The sequence below is a fragment of the Glossina fuscipes genome, unplaced genomic scaffold (genome assembly GCF_014805625.2).
Source record: "Glossina fuscipes isolate IAEA_lab_2018 unplaced genomic scaffold, Yale_Gfus_2 26, whole genome shotgun sequence".
In the NCBI taxonomy this organism is placed as follows: domain Eukaryota; kingdom Metazoa; phylum Arthropoda; class Insecta; order Diptera; family Glossinidae; genus Glossina; species Glossina fuscipes.
The window spans coordinates 4,529,301-4,555,348 of NW_023998421.1; the positions used below are offsets into that span (position 1 = coordinate 4,529,301).

General features: G+C 33.1%; 1 protein-coding gene across 4 annotated transcripts in view; it reads left to right on the plus strand.

The window, feature by feature from the left end:
• Positions 1-26,048, plus strand: part of LOC119635293 (protein turtle) — a 144,302-nt gene that overhangs the window by 12,137 nt on the left and 106,117 nt on the right. For all 4 annotated transcript variants that reach the window (XM_038030036.1, XM_038030037.1, XM_038030038.1 and 1 more), the window contains exon 2: positions 18,716-19,388. In XM_038030036.1, the coding sequence (XP_037885964.1) occupies positions 18,773-19,388 (616 nt within the window). In that variant the 5' untranslated portion in view covers positions 18,716-18,772. The remainder of the gene's footprint in view (positions 1-18,715; positions 19,389-26,048) is intronic.

Sequence of the window (26,048 nt, forward strand, 5' to 3'; positions counted from 1 at the left end):
ATATATCTATACAAGTTAACATGAATTGGCAGAGTCTCTCTTTTTAAAAGACGAAAAAATGGCATTCTTTGCTAACTACTCATCCAGCCTATATACAATGATAAAAATTTCAATCTATGTCCTATGCGTGGTTTCAATGTCCGCCCAATATTTTAGACAATCGAATTTTCTTTTTTTCGTTTCTTTTGGATGGTGGGCAAAAAAAAGAATCGAATCTAAATTTCGCACTTGCCCAACAAGTTGTTGGCAAAACTTGGATCTATCTTATGATATCACCATTTCTAAATTCTTGCATAGCGAGTGCTTACCCTTTCCTAATTGTCATACCATCCTTTCGCTATTGAAACGAAGCCAATTATTTTGCACTCTACCACAGCAAAAGAGTTGTAATAATTTTGTACATTGCAGTTGAGACCTCTCATGATTTCGTTAAATCGTTTTACTAAAGCTTACATTGCGTTTAAACCCTGACTTATAAACATAAGGTTTTTGTTTTCATATTTAGCATATGATGAATGACAAGAAAGAAAGAAAAATTGAAAAACGACTGCAGCTATTGGCCATTTAAGGGGAAGCCAACTTATATTTCTGCTTGTCTCTGTAATGCCACCTTGATGATAGATGTTCTACGTGTAGTGTAGTGTTTTTATGCTACCATCTCCCTCCCTTCCTTTTCCTTTTCCGTTTCATTTTTCAATTTACATTTTTTTTTTTTCTTTCGGTTACTTTGTGGACTTTTCATTTATTACAAAAACAGAGAGAGATAAAATCTGTTTTTCTGCTCTGAAAGGCTACATTTGAATATGATTTCACAGCATTTTTAGGAACTTTTTTTGGATTTTATTTCATAATTTTTTTATAAAGAAATCGTAAATAGTTTCTTGACGTCTATGTCAATGTCCGAGATTAACGAAAACAATCTCATTGCACACGTGCTATAACGATCGAATTTTATGCCTATATTTTTGTGGTTTGCTTGTTATTGCTAAGGATCCAAAGTTAAAAAAAAAATATTAAATTTTTTTCATTTTTTTACTTTTTTTCTTTTTTAACAAGGCCATGTTGTAAACCATCCCACCATTCAACACTAACTCCTTATATATCTCCATATAATGAAAAATGTTCTAGCACAGCATACAAAGAAACTGACTCATATATTGTGGTCTTATAGCAAATGTTAAATATCCATAACTAGTTATAGAGACATTCAGACCATATATCAGAATAATATCTAGGTGGCCGGTCATATCGGTATCAAGTATTGAGTTAAATGCCCTTTGAAGCAAATATTGCATACACTTCGGTTGTTATCACATCGAGGAAAAATCTTGGATATCTTGGATCCGAGGACTTTGATCCATTCTGGATATACGAAATGTATGTAAACTTGTAGCCGATTCTGGTTAATACAATAATAAAATAACGATCTTACTATTAATCTTACGCCTACCATTATTAATTTATAGAGAACGCGTAGAAAGAGAAATTTGAGTGTTCAGGATACGATAGACTTAATATTGGAAAGAGAACAAAAATCCGCTTCGATAGCCGAGTAGGCAAAGTATTGCGACTAGCAATTCAACGGTCGCGGGTTCAAATCTTAAATGCAATGGAGTGTTTAATAAAGGCGAGCATATTATCTAAGTTAACCGGCGGCCTTCAAATCCAATAAATAAAGATATAAATAATTATAACTAACACAATGTCGAGTCTATCTGGACGCATAGGCATTGTTGCAAGAGACGCAATGGCAGCACAGAGGTGACATAAGAGCAGAAAGGGTTAATAATAAGTATCTAATCAATATCTGACATAGGGGGCAAGCTGCTAGTGAGAGTGAAGTAATAAAATTTCTAGTTTTAAATACCGCGTGTCAAGTGCGACCTACATATATATTACACACATTAACATATATAATCCTTACATATATATATATATAAACCTTAAAAATTTAATTTATTAGAGCATTCTTATTAGGAACAGAGTGAAATAATCGATATTTTCTCTAACGTCTCTCTCGCTTAGTCGCCCTTTAAAGATTTGAAAAAAAAAATATGGTTTTCTTTTGCACGCTTTTACTGTCATTTTTTCAGCTGCCACGGCTGGGAAGTCTGGATAATTTTTAGAGTAGATTTTCATGCAATCTCACAAACGCATACATAAATATATTTGAAAAGTATGTTTTTTTATATGTACAGCGGAGGCCTTTGTTTGCTTGCGCACTCAAAAGTCTCTTTGGGCTATTAGCCAGTTGGAATATTTGAAATAATTATTTTCGCCTCTTCTGCAATGCATATGTGTTTTCTTTATTTCCTTTTAAGCAAATTTTATGTTTTATTTATTCGTTTTTTGTTTTATTCATTTATTTACTGATTAGGCGTGTGTTTGCTCCAATCTTATCAAAATTGTTGTTTCACATAACACAGATCGCGTTAAATGTAATAAATTGGTATAGATTAGGTTAGGAGACTGTGGCTAGGTTGATAGTGAATGCAGCGTTGTATATTTAAATTCCCCCCAAAAAAAAAAAAGGACGAATTTAAATAAAAGCATTTATTTTTGCTTTCTTTTTATATCTTTTCTTCACTTCTTTCACGTGCTTTAGTACAAATTTTATAATAAATTAAAATAAGCAGAAAAAAGCATCGCTATATTCTTTCTTTAGTTTATGTTTACATCTGTGTTATACATTTATATTCCCAAGTAAACACGTTTATAATAATTTATTATCCTGAATATAAATCACTTGCTTTTTTCCCTCTTTCCTCTCTTTTTTTATTACAGGTCGATTTATACACTTGAATAAACTAATATATCTCATATATATATATATATATATATATATATATATACATATACAAAAGGTCAACTAACATGACGGCTTATCTTTCTTACTACCTTTACGGCATCCCCTGGTAGTCATTTAAAGCTCTTTGCAGTTTCGCTACGAAAAACAAAGTTCGGGAGCTTAGACTGCTTTTTAAAAGCATCTAACACAATAGCACGTATATATATATCTATATGTATTTACTGTAATGTATACAGGTCGTTTAAGTTTGCAAAAAAAAATTCCTTAGAAAGCAATGAAATTTGTTTAAGAAAAATGTTATTTATATATTTTTTATAGAAAATCCTTTTAAAAATTAGTCAGTGAAAGTTAAAATTAGTGAAAAGCAAAGCAAAAGGACACATGCATAATAAGTAGGCAGACAGATGGGTTCACAAGCAAATTATATCATCTATTAACGGTTGGTTTTTCATTGAATCAATTAATCAATTGTAGTAACATTGCAATTAAATCGTTGCTGTTATTGTTGACGATACACTGTGCTATGGCGTAGCCTACATATTAATCTAGTAATGTGAGCTCATCGCTCTGGTCTTCTCTTGTTACAGAATGTAAAAACGACTTGGCTGTATACTATATACAAACCTTGGGCTATCTATCTAGATAGCAGCCGACCACACGGGATCGTTTCATTGCAATTGCAAGCACAAAAATTATAATTTTTTGTCTTTTTGTCAACCATCTGCATGACAAATATGTCGATTTGCTTCATATTTTATTAGTCTATCAAAGATGGGGAAGAAATTTTTATTTTCCCGGCGACAATATATCATAGACAGCAATTTGTTCTTCTTCTTTATACTTTACATCAGGTAGGTGGCTTCCTAAATTTTGTTTGATACAGATTGGAACAAGTGCAAAGACTATGGATAGCCGCAGTTTACCGTTGCTTAATTGTTGACGCCTTCTTAAGGTTTACTCATCAACTGATTTTCGTTCCTACCGCCCAATGGTATTGCTAAGCTATGGTAAGCTATGTTCTCATGAGCCTTGACAATTATGTTTGTGGTTTATGTCCTGTTGGTAGAAGGCCTCCCTGTGGTTTGCAACAATTGTTGCAATTACTATCAATTCGATAACTTAAAAATGAAGTTAAGCTAATTTTTCAATTTACTTTTTATTTAAACAACAAAGTTGTTTAAACTTTGTTTATTTGTTTTATTTTAAAAGGCTTTCCTTGAAATATTCAATCATTGTTTGTGCGCAGCTTTAGTTTATTTATTGAAAAGACTCGTATTAACTTTGCCTCTTACTTATCTAACTTTTGAAAGAATACAATAACTATTGCCGCGCGTCTTACTTCATTTATTCTTTCTTCTTCAACGGTTATAGTCATAATCATCAACATTCACATACAACAGCGTAGATAAAAATAAAGTTGTTGATGATACTTCATAATGTTCATTTTAAAAATAAATAATAAAAAAAAACATCAAGTGTTAATACTGATGGAAAAAAAGTTCCAGTTTTTCTAATTCTCACAATACTTATAATGAATTTATACCATACACCATCCTATTACTTTTTTTCTCACTATGACTCGATTATTTTTGTACTCAATATCAGGAACCTTTACAAAGATAATCAATAAACGCATAACCCACACACAATAATTTTAGGGCGCTCTGACGACACTGGTCTGCTATAAAACGTATTCGGTTGAGTTGATGTCTTTAGCTTCAGTAATAAAAGTACTTTCAGTATAACGTAAAATAGTGTAACGAAAGCTAGTGTCATTGAGTGGCAATTTTTTAGGTTAACATAGATTTTATTTACAATTCTTAGGAGATCTGTTTACAAGTTATATTCCGGTTCAATGACTCTTCCGGTCTTGTCCGTTTGAATATTACGAACCAAGTCTTCAAGGCTTTTACAAGCAAGTTACCAGTACCTAACTTCATTACGACATTTTTAGGTTAATCCCTTTTTACGCTATATTTGCTACTAATTGTTATTAATCTTTTGGCCAGTCGACAGCTGCATAAAGCAGGGTTGTTTTGGTTTTCCCTTTCTTTCAAATTTAGTTTCTTAGAAAATCGATTAGTTTTCATGCGAACATATAATCCATTCACATATCCTCTGGTTAGAGGGTTTCTTAGATTAGAAAGTCGTGTTTTTTGTCACAGTGTTTGGTGAATTTGCATCAAGTTTGACATTCCGGCTATAAAACGCTCAAATAGCGATTTTGCTACAAGATTTTGAAGAGATTCCTGAAGCTCAAGTAAACAAATTCCTTTTGAGTTGCGATGTGTCGTCTGTGATGTTGGTCACAATGCCGCTATAAGTATTTTGGAAGTTTTGTTGTTCTAAATACTATGGTCATGCAACTCTCTCAGTAAAGCGCTTGTATTAGCCAAACAAGATTGCTAATGCGTCCAAAACAGTGTACAATAGAGCACATGACACGAAGTGTTGGTTGACTTCCGAAATGTACGAAGTATGGTTTGCCTGTGTGAAAATTTTTGTATTCAAAACGTAAACCGCAAAATACTACAGAATGGTATAGCAAATCTTTATGTGAATTACATGAAAGTTAGAGAAAAAAACGAAATAAACTCAAATTAAAGTCGGAAGTTTTGTTAAAACTTAATGAATTTGTTTCTCTTCTCGTTTTGCGTAGTAAATAAACAAAGCAAGCCAGAAAAGAGAAGAAAGAAATGAATAAGCGTTTCTTACGTTCACAACGTTCATTAACAAGCAATTATTGCTCTGAGCGATTTGATGATGCATTTATATTTATTGAAGTACGTAGCTTCTTCACTTTTTCTTTAAGCAAACTAAACCAAACTGCGACGCATGGGAAAACAAAAAGCCCGCAAAACACATTAGATAAGTTTATCAAGCCAAAGGTCGATTACTTGTACTCTTTCCTTTCCAAAAATATAAAAAAAAAATATGGTTTACATTTCATAGAAAATTTCGTAGTTAAAAGATATCAGGTTGTCTGGCTTGAGCGCAACAATCAGTTTTGCGTTCCGTATCCCAAAAATCCATTCTGATGAATATCTAGATTTGTATCTGGTCATCAGATAAAACATTATGTCCACAATATATATATATATATATATGTATATATATATTTTTGCAAGCAGCATCATGTTAGTTGAGAAGTTGGACTGTAATGGCTTAAGGCTGTATATCATCAAAAATGCTTCTTTTTTTTTTTTCTGCATATTGAAAATACTTTTCATTTTGCTGAATGTTCATTAAACTTTTTCAATAAAAAAAGAATTGGTTGAAGTTAGTTAAGACTTTTCTAAAGCCACAAGAAAATGGCTTTTCACTAATGAGAAAATTATGGAAAAAACAAAGAAACTGTACACTTACAAAAGCGAACGTTATCTGGCCTGCATTTTCAATAAAGCATATAAGAGCGAGCGTATCTTTTGTTGCTCTCCAGACAGTAAGTACCTAATCAGTTGGTTCGCAATATATCTCTAATGAATTATGAATTGAGCTGAGCCTTGGCATTTAACATTCTCTTGAAAGGGATCCAATTTAATTTTGATCTAATCGAAATGGACCAATGCGAACAATCACTTTGGCAGGAGGATGAAAACTAAGCATAAAACAGGCGCTCCTGCAGAGCCTTTAATAAGGCCTAGCTTTATGAATGCCAATGAAACGAATTAACGGATTTAATGCTCTACGGAATGATAAATAATATGTATCCCTGTCACTTAAGAATGTTAATTGAAGCTCTTCCAAACGAGTTGAGAAATTGAACACAACACTAAATATAGTGTAATGGTATGCTTAATGAAAAGACGAAGAAGATAAGTAGTAAAGTTAACAAATCAAATTTGAAAAGTTTAATGAAAAAGGAAGAAAAATAAATTAAACATCAGAAAGAGGAAAACTGAAGAAAATGATCACGAGAGTTTATTTTTATGAAGAAATAAAGCAAAAGGAGAATTGCATGAAAAATTCAAGTATCAGGTATGTTCATATGAAACCGGAATTTTCGTTTTGAAAATACGCGAAAAATTAAAAAAGAGAAAATATTTTATTCAAAGTATTGCCCATCACTAACTACACATTGAGCCATTTTCGTACATTTTTGTAAGAAGTGAAGCTCTCCCTAGCGAATCCGCGGAATTCCCATCGGTGCAAGCAAATGATAATCAAATCGACTAATGTTTGGTGCGTTAACCGCACAGTCTAGCACTTCCAAGCTCCGTGTTTCGAAAGTACCGCAACCCAATCTTGCTGTGTGGATGGACAGATGAATGTCATATAAAAAATGAGTTAACTTCAAAACAATTAATTGTTTTTGTTTGCGTTTAGTGTTAACCATCAAATTTTAAAAGCGAATAACAAACCATTCCGTCTTGAAGATGAAGTGATGTAGCTTTCCAGCCCAAAAATTTTTTATGGCCACGCTTAGGATTCGCAAACTAAATCCATTTTCTCATCTCGAAATTAGGTTACGAAAACCACCTCCTTTTGTCTTGTTCGGACCAAAAATGCAGCAAACGCGTCTTTTTTGGTTCAAAATTGTTCGACCATCTCTTGGAAGAAAAATTTAACTTAAACAAAAGCGAAAAGGAAAAATAAACCCAACTCGCAGATTTTAAGAAAACGTTTTACCAGCATCAACGTAAGTAAGTATGAGCTTTATAACCCTTTTCGCGATCTTTGCAATAGTTTTAACGATATCAGCAAACTTATTCTCGATGTCAGAATATCAGGTGTCCGGTAATCAGACTTAAGCGCGTTTACGTCGTAATTAATGTTAATGCGCTTAAACAAAAGTTGGCGGAACTTTCCATGTTTGCATTGGCTAGTGTACTTTTTAGCATGTATATATAGATAACTTTATGTTCACTGGCTCCGAATGGGTATCTATTGTGCGATGTATTTTTTATTTTGTTGTCGCTTTTTTTCTTTCTTTTTATCGTGTTCCTGATTGAGTTCACTTACATTTCGATTCACTTTTCTAAGTTAAAATTGAAATTTGTAATTTTTAAGTCTTATATTAACAGAACTAAAAGCATCCGGATGTGGGAAAAGTATATTTTTAGTTGAATTTCCTTTCCTGAGCAAAAAAAAAAAAAACACAAATAACGAAACAAACGAAATCATTTGGTTTTACCAACGGAGGGATCTGATGTCTTGTGGTCAAAATATGGATCTAAGACATTGTTCGTTTCTTTCTCTCTTTCTCCCTTTCTCTCTCTCTCTCTCTTTATTTCTTCTATTTACATGAGGCAGCATGAGTAGTATTATTATGAATAGTGCACAACAGCCGAGTGTTCTCGTTGAGTGCCCGCTCGGGGACGCCCGCTAGGTTGCTTCTATCTCCCCTTCCTTTTAAAGTTTTTCACTTCTCTCTGCTCGCTACCGATACGTGGTACACGGATAGCAGATATCCATGACTTAAAAAACATACAAAGATCATTGCAAGACAAGCCGACTGACTATTAAGACATACCCTCTGCCTCCAGCCTAGTCTGGCGAACGCCGATAAGTTCACTCAAATTCAAACTCAAACTATGACAATCCAGGGCGAGTATTACAAATGGATGGATTGCACTCTTTCCCCGAGAGTCGATTTGCAAATGATAGCTAACCTCATTTTTCTCTACGTGAAAAGCACTTTGTTTTTCTTTTCCTTTATTTAAATGCCTTTCCTCATGCGTTTGCTCACTTTCATATGTAGACGCCGGTAACGATTTAGTACAAGTTACGGATATGCGTTTTAATATGTTTTTGCTGTTTTGATTCCTTTTTGAATTACTCAACTGTTCAACTGTTCAAAGTAAATTATCTAGTTATGCATGTTTGAGTGCGATGGAGAAAAGTTCGTTAAATGAACACTTATTGAAATGTTTTATTCCTGCAAAAAAGAAAGCAAAATGTCTATAGTGTCTGGGAAGAACAGCACACAATTTAAATATGCACAGGAAAACTATTAAAGTACTTGGATTAAAAATGAAGATCTCGGGAATTTCTCAGCTAACATAAATTTTCAATTAATTTTTATTAAATGTGTGTAAAGGGAGGAAAAAAGAAGCACTGGTATCCTGGACACTTTTGGAAAGGATGTTTTCCAAATTGATTAGCTGCCTTGGTACACATTTAACGGAGCAAATATCTAGATATTCTTAAAGCTCGGATCTTGCCCCGAGCCCCATCATCAGTTGTTTCCTTTCCTGCGGAGTTCAATTAATTAATTATCTAAGGCTGATCTCGCGAGAAACATGTAAACATAGTTTGATTCCTACATATTCCAGTCCAGCATTAATGGTTTAGCTGAGAAAATGGCAAACCCTAATCGACGAGAACGGCTCATACATGGGTTCAATAAAATTGATTAAAAAAAGAAGCATAATTCTTTTCAATTTTGCTCTTTGTGAGGCTCTCTCAAAACATATTTTATCGTTTTACTAATGTAAGATGATGTGGACTGATCGACAACAAGAGTGAGTAATGGCGAGTTCTTTTCATAAATTCCATTTAAAGTCGCGAAGATAATTTCGCGTTTAACTAGCAAGGACAGCTTATTCCATTTCACGAAACGGAATTTAAGTTCATTTCATGAAACGGAATTTAAGCGTTGTCCGTTAAAGAACTCAAAACGCCGTCCATTAAGTTATGATTTCAATCACACTAACTTTAAATTTAATGCCGACCAAATAGACGACGGGTTTGATCAGCATCATGCAAATATATGCTCTTTATGTTGAAAATATCAGTTCATGTAGCAGGGAAAGTTTCGGAGAAAAACATGTCATGGTTTAAACTGTATACCTCAAGCTCAAACTGCGGGATTTTTAGTCTATTGATTTCGTTTGTCGACGTTATCCGAAGGAGTCTTAAGCCCCCTTCACGGCCGTCTTCGTAAATTTTAAATTGTAAATATGTCTGTTTTTCTTATTATGTCTGTCCATATTTCCAATTTCCATTTTCCATTTGAATAATTTTGCACAAAAATTGCTATGCAAATAGAGAATTTTGCTAACAACAACAACGTGTGAACCTGAAAGAGTACATCAAAGGCTTTGTAGCACATCATTGCACTACCTTCTGTAAAGATTATATTCGTTGGCAATTGGGGTAAGCGTTACATTCCATTGTAAGATTTTATGGTGAAATTTAAGTTTAAAAAATGAGTAAGTTAAACCTTAAATGAATAAATTTTCCTCGGGATGATAGGGAAATACTTTTCTTTAAGATGTGAAGTTGCTAGATAAGCTTGACGACTATTCATTCGCTTATAAGTAAACATAGGACAACTGAGTCTAACAACTAGATAGACATGCGGCAAATATAAAAATTGTCAGCCTATTAAAGCTTGCAAACTATATGCATAAAAAACTCTTCGTTCATAAGAGTTGGTAATCATTGTGCAATTGGTATCAAAAGATATTTTAAACGGCGGAAACGATCTCTTTCTTGTTTTGTTTTATGTCATTTCTCGAAATCAAACCCACAACGACAATCAGGTTCTCTGGCATGCTCTAATTACTGTTTAGTATTAATTTTTTTTGTATATTTTCCTCATTTTTAAAGTATTTTTTATTTTGTTTCAATTGCAAGAATTGAGCATCATCTGAAAGTAATAAATATTTTTCAATTTCACGCTTGAGTTACTTTGTGCACACAATATAAGGTATCAGAATGCGGCAGACAGTTTTAAAACAAAAAGTTGAACTGATGAACTTTTTTTTTTTTTAAGAAAGGAAAATAAAAAAAATCCAAAAATATTACTTCCATCCACAGAGGCTTCTGCTTCTTCTCATTGAATTTTAAATCCAGAAGTTTGATGGTGTAAAGACTTTTTCTTCTAGATTAAGGAGCAAGAGGGAATACATAGTAATAGGATTGAAATGAAGAACTTTCTCTGAAAGATCGGACGTGTCCGTAAAATTTATTTAATGAAGAGGAAGATAGAGAGGAATATTTTGCAATAATTTTTTACGTTGGTGGTTCGAGAGAAAACCGTGTATAATGTTATTATTACACAAACGGAACAGTCTCTTGTTTATGCAATTCCTGAAAAACTCTGAAGCATAGAGCAACACTTCCTCGGGTAAGTCTCAAATTAAAAATTTACATTATTTTTGTAACTGGTGCGAAAGCTTCCATGCGCAAAAATTGAGAATGTGTTTAAGCCTCTAAACGACGTCAGAAGTTGAAATAGGATAAAAAGGTGACTCTGGTTAAAACCAAGTATCACAATAGCAGATACAAATATTTTTAACAATATTTAACCAATAGTTATACTGTACAAAAGCAAATGTAACCGAGCAGAGGATAAAAAAATATAGTCCCTTGTATGAAACTTATTCCATTAGAATGAAAATAAGCAAGTAAAAGATTTCGAATTAATTTTGGACTAATTTTCACTCGGTCGAATTGCTGCTATCATGTCCAAATTTGTAGTGTTTTGTTTTCTGGAGACTTGATTTTGGATGGACTAAATCTGGTTCAATCCATTATCTGGTTCACTTATCTAAATGAAGTATATATATACATATATATATGCAGAGGTCACTGCAAAAGACGATTCCGTAGACAAATTTTATAAACTTGTAGACATGAAACCATGTTGTACATTTAATACAAATTAAATAAATCAGAATAAAAAATGATTCCTTTATGTTTTTCTTTCTGCTTGATAAGCGGAAGACCGGTAAAAACTTTTATTTTTCTTTATTCTTTTTAAAGCAATGATTGGTTAGTTATTCGTATAAGTAATTCGTTTTTGTGTAATAATCTGATATTTTCTACATGAACTCTGTGGCCTCTTTTTCTCTCCTCTCTCTCTCTCTCTCTATTTTTATGTTTATTTTTTTTCGTTTCCTTTGCTTATTACATAAATTTGTTAGCCAGTCATTGCACCGAAAAGTATATTGCAAAAATTCGGCGCCCGTATAGCTGGCTGGCTGCTTGTCTGACTAGTTGTCTTCAACACAAGCAAGCTGTTGTTGTTCTTTTTAGCTATTTTTTTTTTTTTTTTTTTTTTAATATTCTCATGAGTTTCGTAGTTTGCGCTTTTTTGGGTGTTTGTACTCATGTTGAGGAAAAACAACATTTTTGCAAAAGTAAAATAAGAGAGAAAAAGGGAACTTAAAAAATGTATTGTAAATTGAAAATATTACCTGAAGGTGTTTATGCCAATAACTTGTCTTACTTAAGTTATACCGGTATTTCCATATTTGTTTTATTTTCTCTTTAATTTTTCGATTTTCTTATCTAAGCGCACGTAATATATTCGAATTCGAATTTGATCACTCTCTCAAGTTACCAAATTCGAAGTTCAAACCATCGCTCTCTCAAGTTACGAAATTCAAAGTAATAAAAAAATATTTTAGCCAAAAAGTATGTTACAGGAAAGCTGTTAAAGAAATAATATTATTGCTTGTTTATAGAAATCTAAATGTGAACGTATGACAACAACACCCGTTTAGCAATTATCGTATCATTCAATTAAATGTTGCTTATACGTTATGTACGCTAAACTTTATTGCTTAGATATTTTCCAAATGGTGTTCTTTTGTGCTGCGAACCTTTTTATTCACAGCCATAGAAAATACGCGTCTCCCTCTCTTTCTCTTTTTAACGAGCGCAAAAGTATTCACAATTGCTAAAAAAAAAAAATAACTCAGCCGTAAAAATTTATTTTACTGCCTGCAAATTAATTCGTATCTCTAGCAATAAAATATAACAGCTCTTGACGCAGGCTTTTCTAATTCTACTTTATTGAGGTATTAAATTCAGCTTTCGAGGAGATACTCTCCTACTTAGTTTTAAATTGAGTGCAGGCGCCTTCTTCAAAGTTGTAAGCAAAGTTAGCTTCAGAAACAGGAAAATTTCAGACTAAGTCCTATACAAAGAGTTGGCTACTTAGTAGATAAAATCATATATTGGACAGTATTATCTGTCAAAGCGTTATAAATGCTATTAAGAGACAAGCGTTAACTTCTTGACTTTACTCTCCAAGACAAAAAGGAGGCAGTTCTTGAAAACAAGAGAGATATAAGCTCGATCAACATCAAATCCTGAAACGATTTAAGATTGTTTGTCTGTGCGTCTGTCGGTCTGTCTTCGCGTAATCTGTATGGTAAACATTCCTCTGGCCACTAGCTTCAAATTTGGAAGGTTACAATTGGCTTACAGTATCACGTAAACTGGGAACACTTCTGTGCTCAAAAGAATCGCAACAAAATATGCGTTATTTGCTTATTGCTCACAAGCTATTGTAATGAAAATTGAAATAATCCATTTTGCAATTATACCCTAGACGAATCGAACCTAGCCAAATGTAATTTTCTTACTTATTGATTTTGTGGAAGGTGTTTTCATCTGTTGTAATCCTTTATTTACTCTTCTTTAAATGCATTATTCTCTCTTCTAGCTTTTCCCATATACCGTATTAACATGAATTTCCAATATAAGTACTCTTGTCTTCACTTCGTTTGTCTTAATTCAAGCTATCCATAGACTCATTAGCTAAAAAAAGGAAAAGAAGCCTAATGAAATTCCTGGAAACAGTTGTATATTTTGAGCTATGTTCATTAATAATTCGTAATCTCCGACGAATAACCTAAGGTCAAAATACTTGTTTTCAAACAAATTTAAATATTTATGGTCTACAAGGATGGCTTTAAGAGAAAATGTTAAATTTTTGTACAAGTTTCTCTTGAAAAAAAAAAAAAATAATAAGACTCATAATAAAAGGTTTAGCTAAAGTTAAGTCGAAGATATTATAATCCTGTTTTTGTTTTATAGGAAGTTTTTCCTTTAAACTGGTTATTATGTCTTAAAGCTTTTGATAACCTAAATAATGCAGGCAGAATAGTGTTTACGTTTATATTACAATATGAATTTGTTTCATATTGCTTTTCATATCACTCGAGACATTTTATTGCACATCTATTTTTCTTTTCATCCATTGAATATGATGATATTGTTTGAAGGAATCTGAGTAATGTATTGTTGTTTGTTTGGGAATGACACAAAAAAAAAAAAAATCCACATGTATAAACATATGTGTATAAGCAATACCTACTTTTATATCTGCAAACACAGATATCTTGTAAAGATTGAACTCAAATAAAATTAATATACGGATTGAACTCATTTATATATTATGAGAAATAAGACATGTGAGGAATCGATATCGTTTAATCCACCAATAACACAAAATTTGTTTACAAGCAACGTAATATTTTATTAATAAGAACCACTTTTCTTTCTTTCCTGACGGTAATAAATATATCTTAAAATATATAAGAATTATACGCAAATACGTGACAGTGCTACAAATGTAATATGCCATCAACGGCAATAAACCTATAAAACCATGTTTTTAAAGTAATAGCTATGTGTTAGTTATGTGAAATCAACCGAGATACATTCGCACGATACAACAAAAATTGAAAAAACCTGTTTTTAAAAGAAAAAACTATCAGATTTTTACTCATTGCTCACATGCTAAAATAAAGCTGTAAAATATTCGAGGTTCCTTCTAGATCACCAGTATAAAAATGTTCCTTCAACAGAGCCGGGTAGCAAATGTCATCAGGTTGTGAGTCTAAAAGAAGCGACCAGAACCGTGTTTGTCTTTTAATACATCATATTTATCGAATTTGCTACATCCGATAATTGTCGTCCTCAGACTCCTGAACGCCTTTTAGCTGATGCTACATGCACTCCGTCCAGGTTCTTCTAGTTACATGCAAAATAGCATCTCGCCGAAAATGGCTACGAATGAAACGCTAGCAAAACTTCGCGATCATAGAAACGACACTGGGGTTTGAGACTTCTCCTAATATCTATTTTTCTCCATAAATTTTAAGACATGTGGCTTTTTGTCTTGGACTTCTTATGTCTGCTGTCACCTGTAGAAGGATTCCACCGTCTGCATTCGCATAAGTACCTCACTCACTTCCTAATCGTCGTGAAAAGTATGAAAGAAAAATTAGAAGAAGCAAAAAAAAAAACTTACCAGTATCCAAGTAATCCTAACACTAGTCCTTATGAAGTTATTAACTTCACTTTAAACGGAAAGGGGAGATGAGAAAATCAAATTTGATAGATATGATTAGATCGGGAGAAGGTGTAAATCATTTGCTAGCTATTCACATCCCCAAAAATAAATGTTTCAATCGTCATGAACTATAGTACATATATACTTGACTTTTATACCTTCCTAAAAAAGCTATTCTTAGTAATAACAGAGGTACGTTGTATGTGAATTGATTAAATCAAAAATATAATAATAAAATATGCATTTGACTTTTTTAAGGCATAGAGAGTGTTTTAGACTGCCTAATAAAAAATTTTGCAATAATCCGTTTACGGTAAATAATTGATTACTCGTGACAAGTTTTTAACTAATTGCGTTTTATATTTTTTGTTGTTTTTTGCTTCTATATACACTATTTTTCATATCGTCAAGTCAACAATATTTTTGTGTGAAAATATTTTGCTTTTGTTAATTTTATTGATAAATGAAAATTCACAACCAGTAGGATATTGCTAAAACTTAACTCTACATGAATTTAAAATGAAATAAACATCTCTTGCAAATAGATTTTATGCTTATATGCAAAAATTCATATATAAACGGGCTCTTGTCTGGAAATGAAAACAACCAAATGGATCGGACAAAACAATAATACATGTATAAAATGTGTCTGTATGCCCATGTACACAGCCACATGTATACGGATACGCATACACACACACATATATAGCATACATATATACATACATATACATAGCCATACAAACATATAGTTTTATATATGTACATACCTGGACAATGCATACATGATGTATGCACCATGTTTCAAAATAACGACATTATATGCTGAGGAATTTCAAATTCTGTGTGACATTATATGCATAACGAATGGAGTTCCCAAAGCGGAAACGGAAATAGTAAAATGACAAAAAGCTATAATAAAACGGAATGCATGGATAGAATTAAACCAACCTATATTTGATCGAGCTGAGCTCACTCATAAACACTTAGGTTATATACAAAACAACAAATAAGCATGCATACACACACACACACACACACACAATCGTGCTTTCGTAATAAATTGTTAAAATTGAAATTCCTTTTGCGCGTTCCAATGGCCAACTTCTTTACATAGCATCACGCTAAACAAAATAGAAAAAGTAAAAAAGACAACAACAATAATTTGATGTGCTTTTTTGCGTAATTGTGTTTGTGTGTGTGTGTCAGTGTTTAAGTACGGTTGGAAAAGAATCTTATGTAAAATATTCTCTAAAGAGCTATTTGTTAAAGAAAGGGGACAAAAGAAACTATTGAAACAGTTTGTTGTTTCGGTATTTGGCGTCTTTGTGTGAATGTATGCAGGATGTGGAAACTTTTGACAAAAACATCAATATCGTTTCATAGCAGGAAATGTGTAAATTTCACTTAGCAAGAAACACACATACACGCACACACACACGCACACACACACACACACTTATTCGCACATACATATTTGATTCATTTGTCTGCCTGTCATCCTGCCATCACGGTTACGGTTTGCAGCTATTGTATAAATAGGCGTCTGTGCGCATATACGTATATATATGTAAGTATTTGTACCGCACTAAAAACTTTAGCTCAAATAAATGTTGAAAATTTTTGCAAATTCTAAAACTTTTATATTCTTTTGGGAAAGAAATTGACATGAATCACAAACAAGTGCATATCTATATATCTATATATATATATATATATACCTACAGTATAACAGCACGTATATACAAACTCTTCTACTGCTGTTATGATGAAATCTACATTTTGGCAGAAATGGTTTTAAAACTCAACACATGAGGCAAAACCTGTAAACACGATGGCAGGGAGGAATAAGTAAAAGAAAAAATAGTTAATTTTCATATACAAGAACGCATATATATACCGACATATAAAGGTGAATTTCCCCATGTGGTTGTATTTGATGATGACAACAACGAGTACGTTGGTGATGATGACGATAACATTGATGACAGTGACGGTGGTGGTGGCAATGGCGATGGCGATGGCGATGGCGATGGTGATACTGATGATGGTGATGAAAATAATGATAACGATGATGTTGATAACTGTAACGTTGTTGGGCATGGTAGTGGCATTTTCAATTGATGCATTTCGATGACAATTTTGATCAGGATTTCCTTACTAATGAAGTGATTTTACAAACAGAAATGTTTTCTATGCGACCGTAGCGACGTCATATCTGCCACCGAAATTAAAATATGCACAAACAGCACACAGTTGTTTCTGTTGGTGACGAGATATTTGACCAAATTTTCCACATAAGCCGCAAAAGGAAATCATTTTACCGGTAAATGCAATTCGATAGCTCTCTGTTAATGGATAAATCAACGAAAACAAAAATAATATGTAAGAGTGGACGCTATACCTGACTACACATATTCATTCAAAGCTCATTATTGGCAAATTATTTATTTGCAAATAATTCTTATTAATGAAGTAAAAAAAGAGATGGAAAATCAACCACACAAGCGCATTAAAATTAAGGATCGTTTTTAATTCGTCTAAAGTACTCTCATAAGTTTCGTACGTTGTACGTCGCCACAGTCGAGAAGAGGAGTATCATGTGCCTGTGGCTTATGAATTCTGTTTCCTTTCAACTTATATGATGTTTTACGTATACTCTGTGTAATATGCTCTTGATTACGGTGAATGTCAAATTTTAGTTCGTAACAATTATATTTTTGTCAATTGAAATAGTGACCCAATTCTGTTAATCAAATTGGGTTATAGGTCTACTTACTCTCTTTATAGAATTATAAGATTATTATACGTTATGGCAGGAAAGTAATCTGCAACCGCAGAAGAATTTTTACTATGTTCGAACCCACAAGTCAGAAAATCTTTATGTTCATGTTAGATGATAATTGACAAGTAGTTAATTAGTTGGGGCAAATTCAAGATTTTGTGCAATTCATCGGGAATGAATAAAGTGTCCCAAAAAGAAAAATCTTCACACACTGTGCACCTGCACTGAGCTCTACTTAAAATCATTAAGAGAAAAGTGGAGACAGCAGACGCTGCCAGTTATCGACTATTTGAAGATTACATCATATAGAACATTTACCCAAAATTAAAATAAATTCTGTTAAATGTATACAAGAAGAAACATTCATTTGCATAACATGCATTTCTTTAGACATTTGAACGATATTGATTCGCAAATTTTCTTCCGTGTTTTAAGATTCGATGTAATAAAGTTACGCTCCTCTTGCACGCACAATATCGAGTATTTTAACACGCCCCTCTAAGATTTCGTAAAGAAGAAGTTATCCATCATTGAGATAATTTTTCAACTCATTTTCTTCTCAGTAATTTTCGTGGCAACATTTAATTTTTGTTAATATCAGGCACCGTAGCTCTCGCAATTCACGCTTTATCAAATTTCACATTTTTTTTATTTTCGCGCATGACACTCTATAAGTATATTTTAGAGTCAGCTTTTAATATACCAATCGATTCAGAATCATTTTCTGATTCGGTCCAAGCTTGTCTATCTGTCTGTCGGTCGGCCGTGTTTTCTTGTGTTCAACCTAAATGTCGCAAATTTTGAGATGTTTTGGTGACCGCCGCTCCAAAACAGCAAGGACAAAATCGGTTAAGAACGGTTTTCATATATAATATCGTTATTTTTAGAGGTCGCTATATGAATGACTGCATTAAACGAAGTTATTTAGGGTACTTAGTGGTGAGAAGTGGTTCACTATAATGTTTTCAGCTTCGTTGACAAATATCCTTTTGACGATGCACGATATTTGTGATTTTCATTTTGCATAACTTTTTTTAGTCATGTAAATTATGATTAAATTATTTTGTTTTTTGTTGTTTTATAGATGACGCCGCTGCAATGAGGAAGATCCGTTAGCGGCATTGACTATGGGACCAGAGGCATGGGCGTGTGTGCGGACCCTGGGTCTTACCGGTGGTGTCAGGCATTAAGCCGGTCGCGATCATCGTTCGCCACAAACACAGCAACATCTAAATTAACATCAATAAAAACAACAACAACAACAACAACAACAACAACAACAGCAACAATACCAAGAGAACAAAATATTGCAAACACTGTAAAAACGATAACAAATGTTAGCGATTATCAAATACGACGTCTGCATATAATACCAAATAAACCAAAAGCGATAAGCGCAACACGAAGAGGCATTAAATCAATAGCGACCCCAAGAACGTTCACAACATCCACGATACTGGAGACGTTAAAGTTTTGTGTACCAAACACAGTAGAAGTACCCGAAACACCAACAACAACAATAAAATCTCAACTTAATTGCTTAGCAACGAATACGAAATTATTGCGAGTGCCCAGTAAAAGAACAACGACGACAAACGACAAAATATTTGTGCTAAGACAACAAGAAACGCAGCAGCATCAACAACAAAATATATGCCATTGGCTGCAATTGCCATCTTTCCAAATTTTATTGTGGATCCTTTTTACCTTGTTACTATTAACAAAGACTACAAAAGCCAACAATAACAATATACCGGGTAAGTTATAAATTGCATCGTACTATTGCCTAAGTGTGAAGCGTAAAAGATACGTTTCTCCAGATAATTCGCACCCAATTTCGATGAATGTAGTCGTCATTGAATCGTCGCCCCTGAAAATATTGATCAAGACGTATCGGTTAGTTTGTATTTGATGCTATAACATTACTTAAGGAACAGAGTGTTAAGAAATAACTTTTCCGTTATTTTTTTTATTTATTTAATTTATTCCATTTATACAAGAAACTCAACTAAAAATTCTGACTCAATTAACTCTTAAAGTAAATCTTAAATTAATTAATATTAAAACTTAGTATAAGTACAACAAAACAAATAGGAAGGAAAAAAAAGCAAAAAAAGCATGTACACAACTAGCCACAGAGCCACACCCACAACCCGTACAGGACCAAATCGCGAATGAACCCCTAAGCCATCGCAAATATTCATAAGCTTGGCAACCGATAATAGTTAAGAACAACTCATTTTCGACTCATCGTGACATTTTAAGGTTAAGAGCTAGTTTAAGTACGACATAGGTAAATTGCGCGCATGCGAGCAATGTTGCTTTAATGTACTTTAAACAATCCGATAATGAGAATAAGTGATAGACATCATTTAGGTTCTTGCAAACAACTCTGAGCGGGTTAAACAGATCATAATTATAGTTACATTGAGTAAGCTTAGCCAAGGTGCAGTGCCTAGAGAAGCGGTTGGGGACATTATCTAATATCTGAATCCTTTTTTTACATATATTTTTATAAAAATTTGTTGAACTTTTGGACTGCTTTCCGACTGCTAAGTTTTGCTTACTTACTGGAGGTGAATATATTGAATGGTCGAATAAATTTAAACACACATGCATACTTTGCATATTTCTACATAATCCACATATTAGCTATCGCGAGCTGAACTTTATATCTATTTTTTATTTCCACAATTTCGACCACTTTGGGCCGCTTTGTTTGTCTGTACGCATGCCGTAGACCATGTCAAAGAGAGTCAACGACGTAAATAATCTTAAGAAACCTAAATTCTAATTTTTTTTTAAGAAGCCCACAAGCTTCTAAATGTCCAGATCAGATGTGAGTGCAAGTCTGGACAATTAAATGCAGCAAACCAAGTTTTAGACGCTATTCAAGATCCCAGTGGGAATATAAATGACTTAACAAATTCTATTCGAGAAAATTAACTTTAAACATTCACCTTTCGATTGCAATTTTTTTCCTTTGGAATTTTAAATATATTGTGATCAAAAAATAAAGTGAAACTTCTAAGAAACTGACAAATCTTTACCAATTCTTCTAAATGAAAATCACCGTCTTAACCGTCTTCATGACACTCAAATAATATTGCTCATTAAAAGCTTTGCGCGATATCCACCCGAATGATGCATATTTCGGGGTCATATTGATAGATCCAAATCCTAATTTCCCTAATGATGGGTCTCCATTGGCCAAAAATCACTGCTTCATAGACATAGTAAAAGCCGAAGAATCGACAAAAACGCGCATAAGCCGGCGAAAAAAACTCTACATAGATGTGAAAGATTTCTACTACTAACACAGTAAATAATAACTTCATGATTTGATAGTGTGAAAATAATCAACCATCAGCGCGTCCTTTATTAAAAAAAAGTAACAATTTAGGAAGTGTGAATATAATTAAAGAAAGCGCACGCTCTGTCCGAAATTATGGTTTTCCAAAGGATTGGATTCAGACGTATTCGTCTTAGATTCAAATATTTTGAATGACGTTGTTTTACAAATTAAATTAGTGATGTTAATTAAAATTTTAAATGTATATCATATTTGCGGACAAATTACATTATGGACCACACATTTATGAAACGAAAAGGATAATTAATAAACTATCATAAATTTTCTACATTTTATAGATACTGTTATATTTAATTTCTATTATAAAACATGAAATCTAATTTAAAAGCAAATTGCAAAATACTAACATACATAGACAACAGCATGCATATTTACATCAACATTCTGCTGTAGCTCATAGTGCACTTAAGATCTTATTATAAGCTAAAATACAATATCTGCATATTCAAGTATGCAAACGTGGCAGTAAACAAAGATAACAATGGGATAATGTTCATAATGTTCATGTCAACAATTGTGTCATTTAAAAGTGTGTGTGTGTGTATATATATATATATATATATATGTATATATGTGTCTACCTATGTAAGTAATACGGCCATATATGTATACGTGTGTATGGAAATGGAAAAAAAACACATCAAGATGGAGAGGCGAGGAAACCTTGTGCATGCGGTGTCCTTAAGTAAATATTCTCTACATATATTAAAGCTTTTAGTGTACACCACATGCATTATATGTGTGGGACCGTTATGTAGTTCATGATGGATGCTTGGATAGACATTAGATAGATAGATTGAGAAAATGTTTATGCAACAAGCGCCATAAGACAACAAATTTAAATTAATTGAAATTGAATTTTATTTTCCTATAGAGACAGACTAAAAGATTCAATATCTTTGACGCCTCCAACGTATTCCTAATGCGTACTTTTAATTTTTCACTTTCTATTCACTTTACAAGCGTTTAGTCAAACGTTAACCAATTCCTTTTAGTTAATACTCACAGTATCAACTTTTCATTTTTATTCTTATTGTTGTTAGTATTTTTCCTGTAAAACTGTGATCTAAAAATTTCTTTATTTTATTCAACATAAACAACGACGTTTTTACGTACCAGGGAGTAGCATAACAATGAGCTTACAAGACTATGTGCATATGTAGGTTAACGGGCATTCTATGCTTGCATGCTGGCTGCGGTCATGTTATGTTTGCGTATAATTTCCATTATGTCTGCAAGTGTTATCTCTTCCTTTATAGTATTATTCCATAAGTAATACAGATGCGAGCAATTCAAATGATGGAACATGGGGGCCATGAACCATACGAAATTTATTACATGCGGCCAAAATCCATAATGTTCTTTGGCCGAGTTAGTTATTCTCTATGCAGCAGATTTTTGATATATTTTAAATTGATAGCAACAAAACAAAGTCTTAGATTAGTTAGTTGGTAATTATGGACTTAAGAACCAATGCTTTCTCCCCCTTAGTGGAACTTATAACCTGTCTAACGTATAGAAGAAGACAAACACTAAACTTTTTGGCAACGTATTTTAATAATTGATCTTCCGTTTTATGTTTCGCCATATGATGCACCTTTTGGATGTCAATTACTCGCAGATTAGTCAAGTTTGCGCCTTAAATAATGAAAACACATCATTTCTTCATTTTCACGTAGATACTTTCTTGAAATTAAAACTTATTCAACCTTGTTGAATACTTCGATATACTCACTTAAGGGGAAAGACGTAAGATCAGTCACGCAAGTTCACGCAATTCTTACAGTGCCTCCTTTAATTTAGCTTACAGGTTTACTGTTGCTTCCTCTCCAGGGAATTTTGACAATTTTTCACCGCTTTAGCCTTATTCTGAAATCTTCTTAAACAGGCCGGTACGCAAAAATCGTTCTTACGTTCTTCTTCTTTAAAAGGTGTCCTCATGTGAACTTAAACATTTCACTATGGCAAAGTGCGATTGACTTATCGCATAAATATTTAATGTGCACCTTAACTTACAAGCCCTTCTATAATTTGAAAGTGCTTGCGCTTACACTCTACTGTGAATCTAATTTACTGAGTTAATAGTATTCTGTCCGTTTTTTTGTTAAATTTAGTCGCCCATATAAATATCTATCTAGACATGCCACTCCTTCTCTTCCAGTAACCTTTTCTGAAAACAATGCTTCTCTTCTCTCTGTTATAGTGAAGCCATTTGATGCGTCTGACTGACGAGCAGATGTTCGCCGATTCAAATTTCAGTGCGCTTTGCGACCATACTTGACCACAACAGTGGTGAATTCCCTCAGTCGGCAAAGCCGTAACGCTTGCCAACGCATACATTAGGCTGTAGCCGCTGCACTCCCTCTCTCTCTCTCTTCTCGCACTTCTTTCTGGCCATCACCATATTGCAAGACATCCGCCGAGTGACTAGTCATATAACAGAGACAAAAAATTTCTAAAAAATTCGCAAAACATGGGCATCTTCATCCGTCCGCCCGTTAATACCACGTTTACGGACACAAAATTTTACATAAAAGAACGCATACGAGATCAAATATCGCTTGTGAAGTGAAGCTCAAAATCCAGTTAAAATTTCCAGAGAACGGAACTCTTTATAAATAACCGTCGTTGTTGTTATTGGGGTGCAGGACCTTGAACTTGTACAATTACCGATGAGGTGCGGTTAAGTTGCATAAATATATGACCTAGCCCTAGCCCTAGCCCCATTCCCCCTGTATGAGATATAAGAGGTATGGAGTGCAAGTATCTTGACTCAGTAGTGTCTTTTATTAGACATTAAAAATTCGCCTGATGACAAATAAAAAATGATTTTTTTTTTTTTTAACTTTGATTGAATTTGTTACTGAAAAGCTGAGAAGACAAAGGATTTATCTTTTCTTTACGTTAATTGCTGTAATAATAAGTTTAAAATTAATAACAAGCAGGATTAAGAAGTAAGTGAATTGTATATTATTAGAATCATTTTGTAAAAGAAAGTCCTTACAGCAACATATCCTGCTATTACTGTAATTAAAAAATTAAATAACAAGTATGCGAAAAAAGATGAGGGAAAAAGAAAGAGAAGGATATTTCTATGTAAATTATGAATTGTGTGTTTTGATGCATTGCATTTTGAAAACCGTGAGGAAAACACTTGCCTGTAATACAACACAGCCCAGCAGTAACGACAACAAAAACAACAAAAATTCCAAACAGAAGCAGCTAGAGAGACATAATGGTAAAGGCTTTCAGAAAAATCTCTGGTGATGAATGCAGTAATGGCAACAAGAACGAGTAAAGAATACAATAACGCATTAACATTATGTGCGGCATTGTTTTACACATTTCTCTTCTTTTTTTTTTTTTTTTCTTTTTTTATTCGTTTTAAAACCCTTCATCTTCAGCATAGTTAAAGTATGTTAGATATTTCACTTTGTTTGGCGGTTCGCGCGAAGTTGGCTTCGCAAACCTAGTAAGGGGCAAAGAGATTCCTTATTGAGTTTATTGCAGTCTGCTTGTCTGCCTCCGTTTACTCCGCTGAGTGCAAAATGCCAGCTTAAAGATCTTGCAGCTACTGGCATAAGTTAACAAGCAAAGCTTTGGATTTTACAAACGCTTTACTTCTGGTCGTCCTTCTGTTATCGTCACAAGACAATTTATTATTTTTTAGGACGCAATGAAATTTACGAATTTCTTTTTCTCATTTTGCATTGACCTTCTCTTTAAAATGGTAAGAAACTAATATCAGTATAATAAATATTTTTATTTAATATCTTGTATATCATTATTATAAGAAGTGTTGTGCACCTAAGAGATGGGTATTTTAAATTCGATCTAAGGGGTTAAAAGCTTTGTATGTTTTTATTTATTTATATTTTTTTTATTTATGTGCCGAGTAATAATATAATAATAACAATAGTGGCAGCTAACAACAGTAAACAACAACAAGTACAAGTACTATAAAACAAAAAACAAAAACTGCGATGTTTAGTAAATTACACAAAATAAACTTAATACACTTGGCATAATGCAGACAAAACTTTTTTATGAATGCATTTAAACACACACAAATACACCTATATATATATATATATATATAGAGATGAGATATATATATATATATATATATATATAAGATGCATACACACAAACGCATACGCAAGCTTTCCTCTCTAGACGTAGAAGCAATGCTGAACGTAGAGGATTAAAACGAAAAGTCTTTTATGATAATTTATGTAAATCTAAGAAAAGAAGGGATGAAAACAAAATTAACCCAAAATAATATTTTTTTACAGGTGCAAATTTTTTTTATACACATAAATGCATAAATTACATTGTCGTGAGCTTAAGCAGCGCCACACCCCTATAGTCATGACATTCTCTCTCAGTCTCAACGATGTATAAGTACTTGCTTTAAATTAATACGCACATCAGAGACTCACCTTTACGTTCAAGCCAGGCTACAATCATAATTAAGAAGAGTCTTTTGAAGCTGTATTTAATTGATGCTCTTCGCTAAAAGGAAATAACTAAGAAGAAAGAAGGGCTAATTTAACCAAGTAATTGGTGCAAGTCAGTAAGAAACATCAAGCTTTAGAAAAAAGTAAACAAAAACTTATTTCTTCTTAGTAGAAAATTATAGTCACTAAACCTTATAAAACACTATTGTTTAAATTCTTTGCTGCCATTCTAATTACTTTATTGTCGTTCTACGCTTTTTGATTTGGAATTTGTAGTGGTCTCCTGAAATCATCCCATAACTTAAAGGAGGTTATGTAGAAGCCGAAAGAAACGAGAATTAGGTATCTGGAATTTTGACAAGCCCTTAAAGACGCCTGCAAGCTGACACTGTCATACGAAACTGTTTTTGTTGACAATTTCTGCTCTTTATCCCTGGGTTTCCTAGTGCCGTCGCGTTACTATGCACTTGAATTCATCTTTCGTAAGTCAAAGCATTCTTATAAGCCAGCAACTTCAAGTCTTTGCTTCTATTATGCAAAGTAAAGTAGTTGAGCTGCCAAGGGCTTCACATAATCAATACCAT